General features: G+C 30.8%; 1 protein-coding gene across 1 annotated transcript in view; it reads left to right on the top strand.

Annotated features, from left to right (window-relative positions):
- The window catches only part of LOC129962727 (cyclin-dependent kinase 5), a 49,294-nt gene that overhangs the window by 28,258 nt on the left and 8,259 nt on the right, over positions 1-12,777 (top strand). The window contains exons 8-9 of the mRNA XM_056076686.1: positions 2,452-2,521; positions 7,168-7,228. Of these exons, the coding sequence (XP_055932661.1) occupies positions 2,452-2,521; positions 7,168-7,228 (131 nt within the window). The remainder of the gene's footprint in view (positions 1-2,451; positions 2,522-7,167; positions 7,229-12,777) is intronic.

The raw sequence follows: 12,777 nt of genomic DNA, 5'->3' as shown, positions 1-12,777 counted from the left end.
TTTGCAGATGCAGCGCGGTAATGTTTAGCCTATCATACTTGTATTTATTGAATGATTTGTTATTATTTGAAAAACAGTGAGCTTATACGAAGTAGATTAGAGAATTTGTTTTTAACAATGAACTGCTGAAAATCCTTATTTAATGCAAATTGAACGGACAAAAAAAAAAAAAAAATCTATTGATTTTGCTGAATGGGCTCGAGAAGTTCATTGTTGTAGCGTCCTGCTCGCTTTATATCAAAATGATAAGTCTAAGTAATATGGGAAAGCAGGCACTTTCTAGTCATATCAAAAGGACAAGACTGCCTGCCAGTTCAAAAGAATCACCATTGATGCTGGACTTAGTATCGAAAAGGAATACAGGAAAAGATGACATGTCAAATCCGAAAATGTCAAATTTAATGCACGAAAATGGACCAATTTCTAACTTTTTAATTCAAGAACAATAATTCAAAGCTGCATTTTTATGGTCATTGAAATTGCTGTGTCACATTTGCCATTTATTGCGTTCTGTGATATATGGAATATATTTTCCCATATGTTCACTGAAAGTGAAACAGCTAAAAAGGGTACATTAAGTCATACAAAAATGTTGTACCTTATTTGTTAAAGATTAGCTCCATGAAACTGATGGCAGCAGAAGTTGCAGAAATTGATGCATAAATAAATTGTTAAAAAGGAATAAATAAAAAAAGTAATCTTGCTTTATAATGTTTTTTGTTTAGTAATCATTAAATGATTTATATCATGATGACAAAAAAGGTTTCTTATTTTGTTTCACCCGAGTCCTTAATTTTTGTGACTTACAATTAAAGTGCATGAGAGGTAATGCACCCACTCCCTCCTTCTAATATATAAATTTAATCTTTCTAAATTCTAGATAAATAAAGAGAAATTGTCTTTTTTTATTATTTTGAATAATTAAATTGATGCTTTCTTTCTTTGCTTTTTCCACTCCTTAAAATTGTATTCCATTGCAACTGGCACATGAGTGCTATTCGCCCATTTTTTCATGTCTTGAATTTACGTACAGGGGATTTTTTTCCCCAGATTTGAGTGAGAACTCTGTAGAAGAAACAGTTATAGAGAATAGAATGGGATAGTGTCTTTAATATTCGAAAAGATAGATTGTGGAACATCTGATAGAAAATTTGACATTAAAAATGAAATTGCAGCTGCTTACTGGGACAACAATCACCAATTTTGAAGACACGAAATACTTTACAAAAGAAAGAAGAATGACAGGTAGAAAGCAGAAAATAGATATAACATCTTATGGTGTTTTTTGTAGCAAGTACAAAAACTGATGTAGATGTGTTGACAGTCTCATGAAAATACATTTTTCCTGCCTTGCATAGGAAAAAAAAAAAAGCATTGGTCATTATTTATAAATGCATTTGAGATGCATAAAGGCATTGGTTGTAGTTGGAAATTTTCAGAACTTTTTGTCTCAGAATAAATTCTGGAACTCCTTGAATTTTTTCAGAGTATTACTGTTGCTTATCTGGCATTGTGTGTACCTTGAAATACTGTAGAAAAAAAAAATTAAGCATTCAAAAAAAAAAAAAAAAAAAAAAAAAATCAAATTATTTAAAATTGTAAGATGATTAAATATTGATTAGAAATCTAAATGAAGAAACATACCAATGTTAGTTTAAAATGTGTACAAAAAATAGCAACTTAAAATTTTTTTTATTAGAAATGTAATTTTGAACTTTATGTTGAATGCCATTCTATTATTTCCTGTCATTCTATGAAAGCCCAGATGCCTGATTGAAAAATCTGCAGTAGTGATTTGGGACACTATCCTATATATAGGACAGCTTGTAAAAAGAAAACCAGTAGAGTTTCGGTGAATTTTTTGACTTTCATATTTTGTTTGCTATCTCATTAATGTTACATAATTTTTTGAGAAAGTTTAAAATTTCTTAATATGGTAAAATATTGTTTAAAATCACTAGCAGAAAATTATATTTTGCAACATACACTCAATTACCCTTCAATCGATTATTTGTTAAATTAGCACCTTCTGTCAACAAAAACTGTAGTACTGTGTATTTAGATTGTTGAGAGGAATCCAATTGTTGCTTTGTTTTTTTTCTATTTCATTCAGTGACAGATCACTATAAACTGTTTTATGTCCAATATTTCCTGACATACATAGTCATTTATCAAAGAAATCTTAGATTTCTACCATGTGGAGTAATGCTGCTAGAATCACAACCAATTTTATTATGAAGGTACCATTTATTCAGTGTCTTTGAGCAAATGAATCAATTAACTATGAAAATGAGATCTCTATTTTTAAAATTAATATTCATACTGAAACAATTGCCTTTATTTTCCTGTTTGTTAATGCTTAATTATTTTGTTTCATTTTTTATATATATATTTATATATATATGCTTGCATCGTCATACTTTTTATGGTGACCAGTGTTTCATTTTGTAGAACTTGCCAATGCTGGAAGACCCCTCTTTCCTGGAAGTGATGTGGATGACCAGCTGAAGCGGATTTTTAAATATCCTTTGGGTTCATTTTAATATTGAAATTTGAATGCCTTTCAAATAATTTCAGCATTAAAAAATTATGTAATTTATACATATTATGCAAAATATTGTTTCATTAATTTATTTAATCATTTTATTTACTATAGTTAAAATATATTATTATTGAAAATGGTTTATGAGTTCATTCCTATTATACGTAGTTTTAGACAGAGCCAGCCTTCTCTATGAAGTGTCCCGGTTATAAGAAGCCATTTGGGGCCCTAATTTTTTGTTGATTAAAAAAAACCCCACATATTATTAATGCGTGATTTTGTTTTTGCTAATACATCAATTACTTTAGAAAAGTTACAGTTTTTTGCAATTTCTTTTTCGATGTTTAATATAGCAAGTGCATTTAAGCATTCTGAACACATGCTTGACCGAAAATAATTCTTTATTAATTTTAATTTACTGAAAGAGCGCCCAGCACTTGCTAATGTAACTGGCAACATAAAGAATAGTTTTAACATAGTTAATACGTTTAGAAGTAAGTCATTATGATTATTATTTAGTGTATACTGCAATATATCTTGTGCATTATTTACATCTCTTTCATTCAAAATTAAATCCCGTAGTAAAATTCCTGGATTACGTTTTCACCTATATCTTTGTTTAAACTTTACAAAGTTTTTGGAACATTTCTCTAATTCATGTTTTTCTAAAATTTTTATATCAGTGACTAATTTGAAATCAGAAATAATATTTGGTATACTTTTAGATCTGTCTTCTATTTATACAATAACAGTATCAATTACAGTGTTAAAAGAATAGCACCTAAATTCCTCTACCGGGTTTTTTATAACTTTGTCTTCTGCTAATTCGGAATATAATCTTTTTCTTTTTTGAATTCTTTTTACAGGAAAATGTTCTGAAATGTTCAAATTATGTGCTAGTACTTTTGCTTCGTCTAAAAATGTGTTAAATTTTGGATTTCAATTTTAATTTTATTCACTAAATTGAAAGCCGAATCAAGAACAATTGTTTTAGTTTGAAATAGTTTATTGATAGTGTTAATTTTGGACAATATTGTAAACTATGCTATTAAACATGCTTCGTATACCGCTGTATTAACCTTACATACATCAATAAATTCTTCTAGGGCTTTACAAGTGTGTTCAAACTGTGTATACACAGCTTAAACTGAATCTATTTTGGCTTCCCAACCTTTTTCCCTTTAGATAATGGTTTAAGAGTAATGTTTAAATGCCTTTGTCGAATTTTCAAACTTTTTATAGATCCAGAAAATAAGCAGTATAAAGCGTTGCAATATCTCAAAATTTTTTTTACAATATATACTGCTGGAATTAATAAATTAAAGGAGTGTCACAGGCAAGGCACATAAATTGCATGCAGGTTTAGAGAAAGTATTCTGGACTGTATATTTCCCTTTTATGTTGCTACCGTTGTCGTATGCTTGCCCTCTACAATTCATCTATACTACTACTATTACAAATGTGAAAGTTTGGATGGATAGATGGATGGAGGTTTGTTAGTCAATCACGTCAGAACAGCCGAGCGGAATTAGATGAAATTTAGCACAGCCGTAGATTATAGTCTGGAATAGGACATAGGCTACTATTTATTCCGGTTAATTGTGTGGTTAATTTTTTATTAATTCAAAACTAACTTTCTCGCTAAAAATCTGAGGCCAAATCCCGCCAAAAATGAATAAGGCTTCAGTTTTTTCCCCCACGCTAATCAGGTTAGGCTTAACGTATTTTCTACCGAATATTTCAAAGGATTCTATTTATTTTCTTAGTGTTTGATGCATTTAAAATTAAATATTGTTAATTAATCGATCTTTTGGATTCATTCTGAAGTACTTTTAAATTAAAATAAAACATGAATTAAGGAAACAGAAAATTTCTAATTTATATTACGTTACCACAACTGGCGTTGAAAATTCACGCATGCGCAGTGTGTTCTGAATGTTGACAACTGTGTTTTCATTTTAATTGAAAGTTTAAAAATTATGTGTGTTACACTGTTGTAGCTATCTCAATTTCGATCGATAAATAAAATAGACTTGACTTGATTTTAGAGAAACACGGACTTGATTTGCTGATTTGTTTTATTTCAAGTATACTATGTAAATAAATTGTTGTTAGGTTAGTTGGATGTTTTTGTAATTAAAATGTATTTATATCTATACTACTATTATAAATGTGAAAGTTTGGATGGATGAATGTTTGTTAGTCAATCACGTCAGAACGGCTGAACAGAATTGGATGAAATTTAGCTGAGAGATAGATTATAGTCTGGAATAGGACATAGGCTACTATTTATTCCGTTTAATTGAGTAGTTAATTGTTTATTAATTAAAACCTAACTTTCCCTCCAAAAATCGCAAAAAGTGTAAAGCTTCAGTGCTTCCCCCTCCCCCCAGGTTAATGAGATTAGGCTTAACACGATTTTGACTATTATTTCAAACGATTCTGTTTATTTTCTTGGTATCCAATACATTTAAAATTAAACATTGTTAATTAATCGATCTTTCGGATTCATTCTGAAGTATTTTTGAATTAAAATAAAACAGAATAAAGGAAATTAAAAATTTATAATCTATATTGCGTTAACCCAACTGGCGTAGAAAATTCATACATTTCTGTTGCTCCAATTGGCGTTGAAAAATCACGCATGCGCAGGAGTAACAAAAGATAAAGCCATTGATGCTATAAATTCCTATCTATTTCCACGCGTACGAAGTCGCGGGTAAAAGCTAGTAATATCTAAATCAAGCTCACTTTATCTTTCCAATAGAGTTTTTGCTAGTCCTTCACCAATCAGATCAGTTACTTCAATAAACCCTATAAATGACTCATTTATAATTAACCTTTTCTCTTCAATATTTACATATCTAATAATGATCGAATTTTGTTCCTTATGGAAAATATCAGGAGTACAATCCATTTGAATGCTATAGTACAAGGTTGCTTTTATATCGTGTTTAATTTTGTTAAGGACTTCATTTCCTAACGCAGAAATAATTTGTTCTTGTGATCTATGTGCTAAATGATGCACAATTCTATTTTTAGAATTTATTATTTTGTTTATATCAGCCATTAGCACAGGATCGTATTTACTTAATAATTCGTTTAAACTTTAAAAATTTCCATTATTAGACTTGCCTATTATTTCGTAGGTTCCTCGAAGTGGAAGAATATTACGCGCTAAAAATAGAATCACATCTACAATTCTTTGAAGTAGTAATTTGAGTCGGTCCGTTTCCTTACTTATATTAACTTGATTTGTTTTATCAATAGTCGAACAAAAATTTAGTCTTTTTAATAATTCTTTCCAAGCAATAAACAAATTAATATGACAACTAGAGCGTTCATGATTTTGGATTACATTTGAGAGCTTTCTCCACTTATTATAGCCATTTATAAAGAGTGTCATTTGGTCTTTCCCTCTTCTTATGGAAAACAGTATACAACAAAAACAAAATACGGATTCTTGCGTCTTTAAATAAATTAACCTGCTGCGAAGTTGAGTTTCACCATTTGGCATTTTTTTAAAGTAGTATGTAGTGGAAAATGATCTACCTTCAGCATTTTTAGCAAAAACACCTTTGCGTTGCACAGGTTCGATTTTAATACAAAACATTCTAAATTTATCAGTTATAATACTTCATCATAGACCAGGATCATTTATACTCTCTTGATCATATTTGTTATTGTCATTTTCGTCAATATTTTCTGATTCGGTCACATTTGTATAAACACACAAATCTTTAACAAATTTCACCGTTTCAATATTTTCATTGCTAGACTGTGTACTTTGCGCGGAACTTTCTTCTCCAGTTGAAGTTGGAATTGTCATTTCTGAAATTGAAGCAATTTCTTTGCCAGAATTACTTCGTAGCCAAGAAAACAGATCTACTTGTGACTTCCTGAAGTTTAGCTTTTCTTCTCTTTTCTTTTCTGATAATTTTCTTTTTTGACACCCAGAGGGTTATTTCCTTGGCGTGGAAATGGTTATATCTAACAGTACTAAGCAGTTTTAAGAATGAATTATCAAATTATTATATGCTATACTATAAGCTATTACCTAGTAAGTGAGGTAAGTGATTGTAAATCTATTTACCTTATATTAATAATATTTTGCACACATGCACAAGACTATAATATTTACTACTAGCTTTTACCCACAGAAATTGAAAAGCGATGTGTTGCTATTGGAAGTGGAATAAAAGTAAGAAAAACCATTCTGAAAAGTAAGCATACAGAAGGTGAGGAAGCTTTATTTTTGTGGCATGGACACTTAAGAAGAAGTGAGAAAATAGTATTGTAACAGTGGCTTTTGGTATTGGAAGTCAAAGAAATGTGTTCAAAGAACTCCGTAGTATCCAGCTTTTTGTTATCTGGCCTACCCTTAAGGCCCATTAAGCTGTATACTCGGGAGTGTACTGTACGTAAAATGCTTTACGAATAATCTCGATACTCTCCGATGCACTAACGATGTTCACATTTAAATTGCCATATTATAAACTTAAAAACAGTATTTAACATTTACAAAACTAAACACTTTTAATTTTCGTAATCAGGGAAGTATTTTGTGTTCATCATGTACAGTTTTTCTTGTCTTATTTATCGTAAAATGACTTTAACTGCTTCAAGCTTCTAGGTACTCCAACAGAAGAAACATGGCCTGGAATGACTCAGTTACCTGAATACAAAGTAAAAGAATAAATTCATATTATGCATCGTTACAGTATTATTAGCTGCTAAATTTCTCTCAAATCATTTTGGTATAATAGTATTATCAATAGCACGTACTTCACTACCCTGTGATTATAATCTTCTATTTAATATTTTCCTCTCTGTTTTTAATGAGGGGATGTTGTAATCGATTTTTTAAATCACTTCCTGATTGGCTAGAATTAAAAAAAAATTGTACATTGTTGATTCTAATGATAATGCATTGTTTTAATATTTTCTGAGCTTAGTTATCAATTAATCGATTTATTAAATTAAATTTAAATTTTATATTAATTGGGCCACCTGACTTTGAAAAAAAAAATTGATCACAGGAATCTTTAATATTTGTAATAATGTTCAATAAATGTAGCTATGAATGTAATTAAAATGAAAAAAATAATTAAGATGTAAATTTATTTTTGCTGTTTTGTCATAAATAATTGTTTACCGAAATTTGTAATGCTGTTTTGGCATCTAGTGACTCAAACAGTTTTTTTATTTTTGTGTGTATAAAACATGAATAATAATACTTATGGAATTATTCGACTTGCAGTTTTTTTTTTCCTTTAATCTGGATTGTAGCAAAGATCAGTGAGTTGAAATCTTCAAAATTTAAAAGGTTTGCATTTTGCATAAGAATACGTCTATGATTGCAAATCCCGAATGGAACCAGAAAGTGTTTATGAACGCGCATATGGATAATGCCCAGGAGTTTGTAACAACAACTTCATTCAGAAAAAATGAAACAGAACAGTTCTATTAAGTACGATAAAGGGCTTGGTGAAAGATAGATGGGAAAATTTCCAATCTGTAAGAATGTTATTAGTTGTTATTCGAACGCTCAATTCACAATATTCTTTCTTCATACCATTTCAATTATTTTCTGAAAATCATTTCAACTATTTTCTTTCAGTTATTTTCTTTATTTTGTATTTGGAAATTCCTTTTTTTTCTGTTACTAGACCGCTGCTTGTTGGAGTTCTGTTTTAATGATTAATTTTAATTTGAATGCTCGTCATTATTATATATAGAGAAGATCTCACTGCAAAGAAACAGAAGTTAGCACGAAAGAGAATTGCACGATGAAGGGCGAGACAAAGTCAAGAGAATAAAAATTACTATGGGATCACTAACTTCGCATTTAATTAAAACTTTTTTAAGCTAGATTGTAGCAAAGATTAATGAGCTGAAGTCTGCTGATTCAATATTTTGATTTCATTTAGATGTAATGGTTAATATTTTCTTTCAGCATTATTTTTTATTTTATATTTGACATTATATTTTCTCCATTAATGGACAGTTATTGTTTCAAACTGATTTTAATGATTACTTTTGGTTTGAGCATTTTATGCTTAAAGAAGTTTGCATTGCAAAGAAATAAAACTTTTAATGGTACTGGGTGATCATCAAAAACTTCCCAGATATATGTATGAGCTCCTAGCGGCTTCTTTGCTCAACCAAACGAAATGAAATTTCAGGTATTTTTATTTGAAAGTATGTGTTCGAGATTGTGATTATTTTAAACATTGAATCTGTTCTGCATCTTGTAATTGCATCTTCGTTAAATTTATACTTATTGAAGAACCTTGCTTTTTTATTCATTAAAATGATCGAGTATTGTTATTCCACTATAACTAGTACATGAGTACTGTTCGCACATTTCTCCTTACATAGCATGTACGTACAAGGAATTTTCTCCTTCTAGATTTGAGTGGCAGTTCAGTCTCAATCTAGCGTTCATACCTTCAAAGGACAGTATCTGAAATTTCTTTTTGATTAGTTTAGCAGATAGGCCGCTGGGGGTTCCTATATCGAGGAAGGTATTTTTTTTAATAAATACCCCGCATTTACATCTGCAGTGCAATATATATATATATATATATAACGTGTTTCAGCAGTTGCGTAGCCGAATAGAAAAAACTTTTGAAATTTTAATACTTTGATTTATTTCACCACGGGAGGCATAATTTACATACAAAGAATAAGTGGCAAGAAATAGTCAGTCTGCATCGTGATACAAGAGCAGTAGACACTAAAATTTTCCCCTTCACTGGTTTTACTATGAGATTTTGATAGGGATTTCTTTGACACGTGTAATCTTTGAAAAGGGAAATTTAGGTATCTTTAACAGAATGTTGCATTAAGGACTTTTATCCCTTCACTTGGAGCGTGGAAAAATGCTGAAATGAGCAGTTTTTTAGAGCGTGTGTTTAATTAATTAAATAAAAAAAATGAGAATTGGATCAGTAAATAAGAGAATATTTTAGGATGAAGTTAATGTGGGCTAAATTATGAGGAAAAATTGGAAATAAATAAAGACTTAAATTAGATAAAGAGATGTCACTAGACATACACACATATATAGTATACACTTAGTCAATTTTCAAATACAATTTTCGTTAGTTAATCTGTGGGAATTATATTCAAAGTATTGGTAACAACCAGTCTAAACTTTGAAAAATTATTTGGAATAATAATATGCAAAAAAAAAAAAAAAAAAAAAAAAAGGTATGAAAATGTACATGAATTCTGTGTTCACTTACTGTCATGACATAGAAGATGAGGATGCAGTTATAAAAATACAATGGAAAATAATTTGGTTAATGGTAAGAAAGAGAAACTGTTTGATTGATATTTATGAATGCAAATGTATGAAAAGAGACTGCGGTGCTTGTTCCCCTCCTTAGCTTTTGTGAGTGTGATAATTGATGTTGAGAGCAAGGGAGGCAAGAATCGATTGCTATTTTCATTCATAAATTTTATCCTATGAATTTTTTGCCCGGAGAGGAACTTGCTGGCGACTCTTTTCAGCCATTCCTGTTCATGGCTTGGTGGTGGTTTTTTTTATATGCCAAGAGATTGTAAGGATGCATTCCGTAGCATAATGAAGTGCCGTGCCAGTTCCCCCACAATCGCACTGATCACTCTCCGACAGATCGAACCTTTTGAGGTAGGTAGGTGTTCTGAGAAGAAAATAATATTCTTTCTTATCCAGTTAGTGGGATGAAGGTTAACTGAAAGCAGGATATTAAAAACTTTTCTGCCTGTATCACCATTGCTCCAATATCTTAGCCATTCCTCTAGCATGCTTTTCCAGAGAAGGTCTTTTATATGCGATTTAGGAAGCTTTGTTAGCATATAAAATTGCCCATTTTGCGTTGCATCCTTCTCCAGTTGGTCTGCTTTTTCATTGTGTATTTTGTCTACATGTGCTTTTACGCATGAGACTTTTACTTTTGGATTTGAAAGCAGGACACTAAAAATTTCTCTTGCTGTTTTGTTTTGATACTGCTTACAAAGAATGAATATTTTTTTTTATGCTTGACAAACTTTTGTAATATACACATTAATACTATTTTCTATTACATTATTAAAGTTTCACATGTTTAGAGAATTCGAATTATTCATTTCGAATGCCAGTCAAATCAAAACCAAGATATATATGTTCTGAAAGTGATGTAAAAAGATTGATTTTGCACACTTAGCATTTTTTAAAAAATTTATAGCAATGAAACCATGCACCGGTAAAAATCGACCCAATGATTGAATGTGTAAAATCTTACATGAACTTTGGATTTCCAATTAACGGCTTACAGTCGCTTTTTTGCTTTTTTGTTGCATGTTAGCTTACATTGCTTTTTTGTTGCATGTCAGCCTTGCGGTTGCTGAATCTAACACCATCTGCCAGATGATATCAGGCAGATTCATAGGCGGTTGCTTAAGCAACAAATCGAATGGCGTATATTTACTTTCTCATATACAAAGTATGGAGAAAGTCATCAAAAAATTTGAATGTGAATTTTGGATGAATTTCTATGTTCCAGACGCCTCTGTATTCGAAAAACATATTTTCATTGTTATGTTTGTCTTTCTGATAATTTAAAATGTTTTAAGCTGGACAGATAAAAAGACGAGATTTGTAGATTTTTATCGAATTTTAAATGAAACCCATTCAGAGAAACTTGATAACTACACAATTTAAAGAGCAATATAAATAAAATTTGCATACAGGTTTAGCATCTAAAATGCCGATTATTATCTAATTTTGGACCAAATCTTTTAAAGTATTGACCATGTATCGATCTATACTTTGTGTAATCGCAATGAATTAAATGAATGAAATTAGACATATGATCTTGTAACTATAATTGTAGCGTCCATGTCAAATTTTGATTTCAATCGGTTAGGGAAAAAGTCCTTCCAAAATTCATATTCGCACAATGGATTCGTTAAGATGCTACAGTCACGCTGAAGTAACTATATTTCGCCAAACCACGCATTCATTCCAGAGGGTGAGAAAGGAATAAGAACTTTAATAAAGAGACGGTTGAACTGCTCATTGGATTTCTAATATAGCTCCTTGCCAGAGCAAAGTAAAACTTCCTTTAGTGGATCGCTAAAGACTAAAAATGAATGAATGAAGGTAATTTGACCTTTTTTGTCTGAAATTAAAGGGAAAGAAATGTTTGAATAATCACCGCAAAAAAGTTTGAAAAAGGTGATAGAGTTGGAATGCATATGTAGGAATTTTAATTTTAATTCTGAAACTTTTTCGGGAAAAGTGACTTATTTAAAATTTACACAAAATTCAGTAAATTACAGCACAGGGGCAGAACAGTTTGCTCTCTTTGATGGTGCACACATTCCTTCCCTCCCTCCTTTCCTTTAGTCATCAGAAATGTGACAATTGGAGGGGGGGGGGAACCTGAAGTAAAAGCACAAAACTATTAAATAAAAAAAATTGCATTAAATTTTAATATTCGGGCTTCGAGATATCACGTTTATGACTGAATGTCCATGTAGCAAATGTCATTACTGCAAGTGCGATAGACGCACAAACATTTCCTTTTATAAACATAGATTAAAATTTGCTTTTTATTAGACTCATACATTTAACTGACAACCTGGACACTTTTGAGCGGAGTGGATTTAGTGTCGAAGCTGTTGAGTTGTCGATGAATCCTTGGCCTTGTCGCGGGGAATGTTTTCAAGAGATAGAATTGATAAGAGTTGCGTGGCGAGATATTGGATCTGTAAGGAGATGTTTAAAGACTCCTATCAAATTTTTGTCAGCAGTCTGAGAGCCTTCTTCGCTTAACGTTCCTTCAGCAACATTATACTTTTCAAGAGTTTCCCCTTGTATTTGCTTTAAATGGCCTATTTAGATCCAACAATATGTTGCATTGCCCATGAACATTAAATGCTTCTTTCCACTCGGTGAATAGAGACTCTTCTGTATTAGAAAAATGATTCAGCATTATCTTTAAGGCCTTCATGGCAGAACTGAATAGTTTATCTGCAAAAACATTAACTCGTTACTACGGGACATATTGTCCCTCTATTTCATTGTGTAGATTTAATTCATCCATTCTTCATTCTGATGTTGAATACTTTTTCTTCACAATTTCATTTGAAGAATTTCTGTAGATACTTTAGTTGAATTTAAAACCAAGCACTCTATTAAGAAATTGGTTTTAGAAAATAATTTTGGAGACTTTGAAGATGAATGAAGGCACTGTTGAGTTTAT

Source organism: Argiope bruennichi, chromosome 1, assembly GCF_947563725.1.
Source record: "Argiope bruennichi chromosome 1, qqArgBrue1.1, whole genome shotgun sequence".
Taxonomy (NCBI): Eukaryota; Metazoa; Arthropoda; class Arachnida; order Araneae; family Araneidae; genus Argiope; species Argiope bruennichi.
This window is presented reverse-complemented; position numbering and strand designations above follow the sequence as displayed.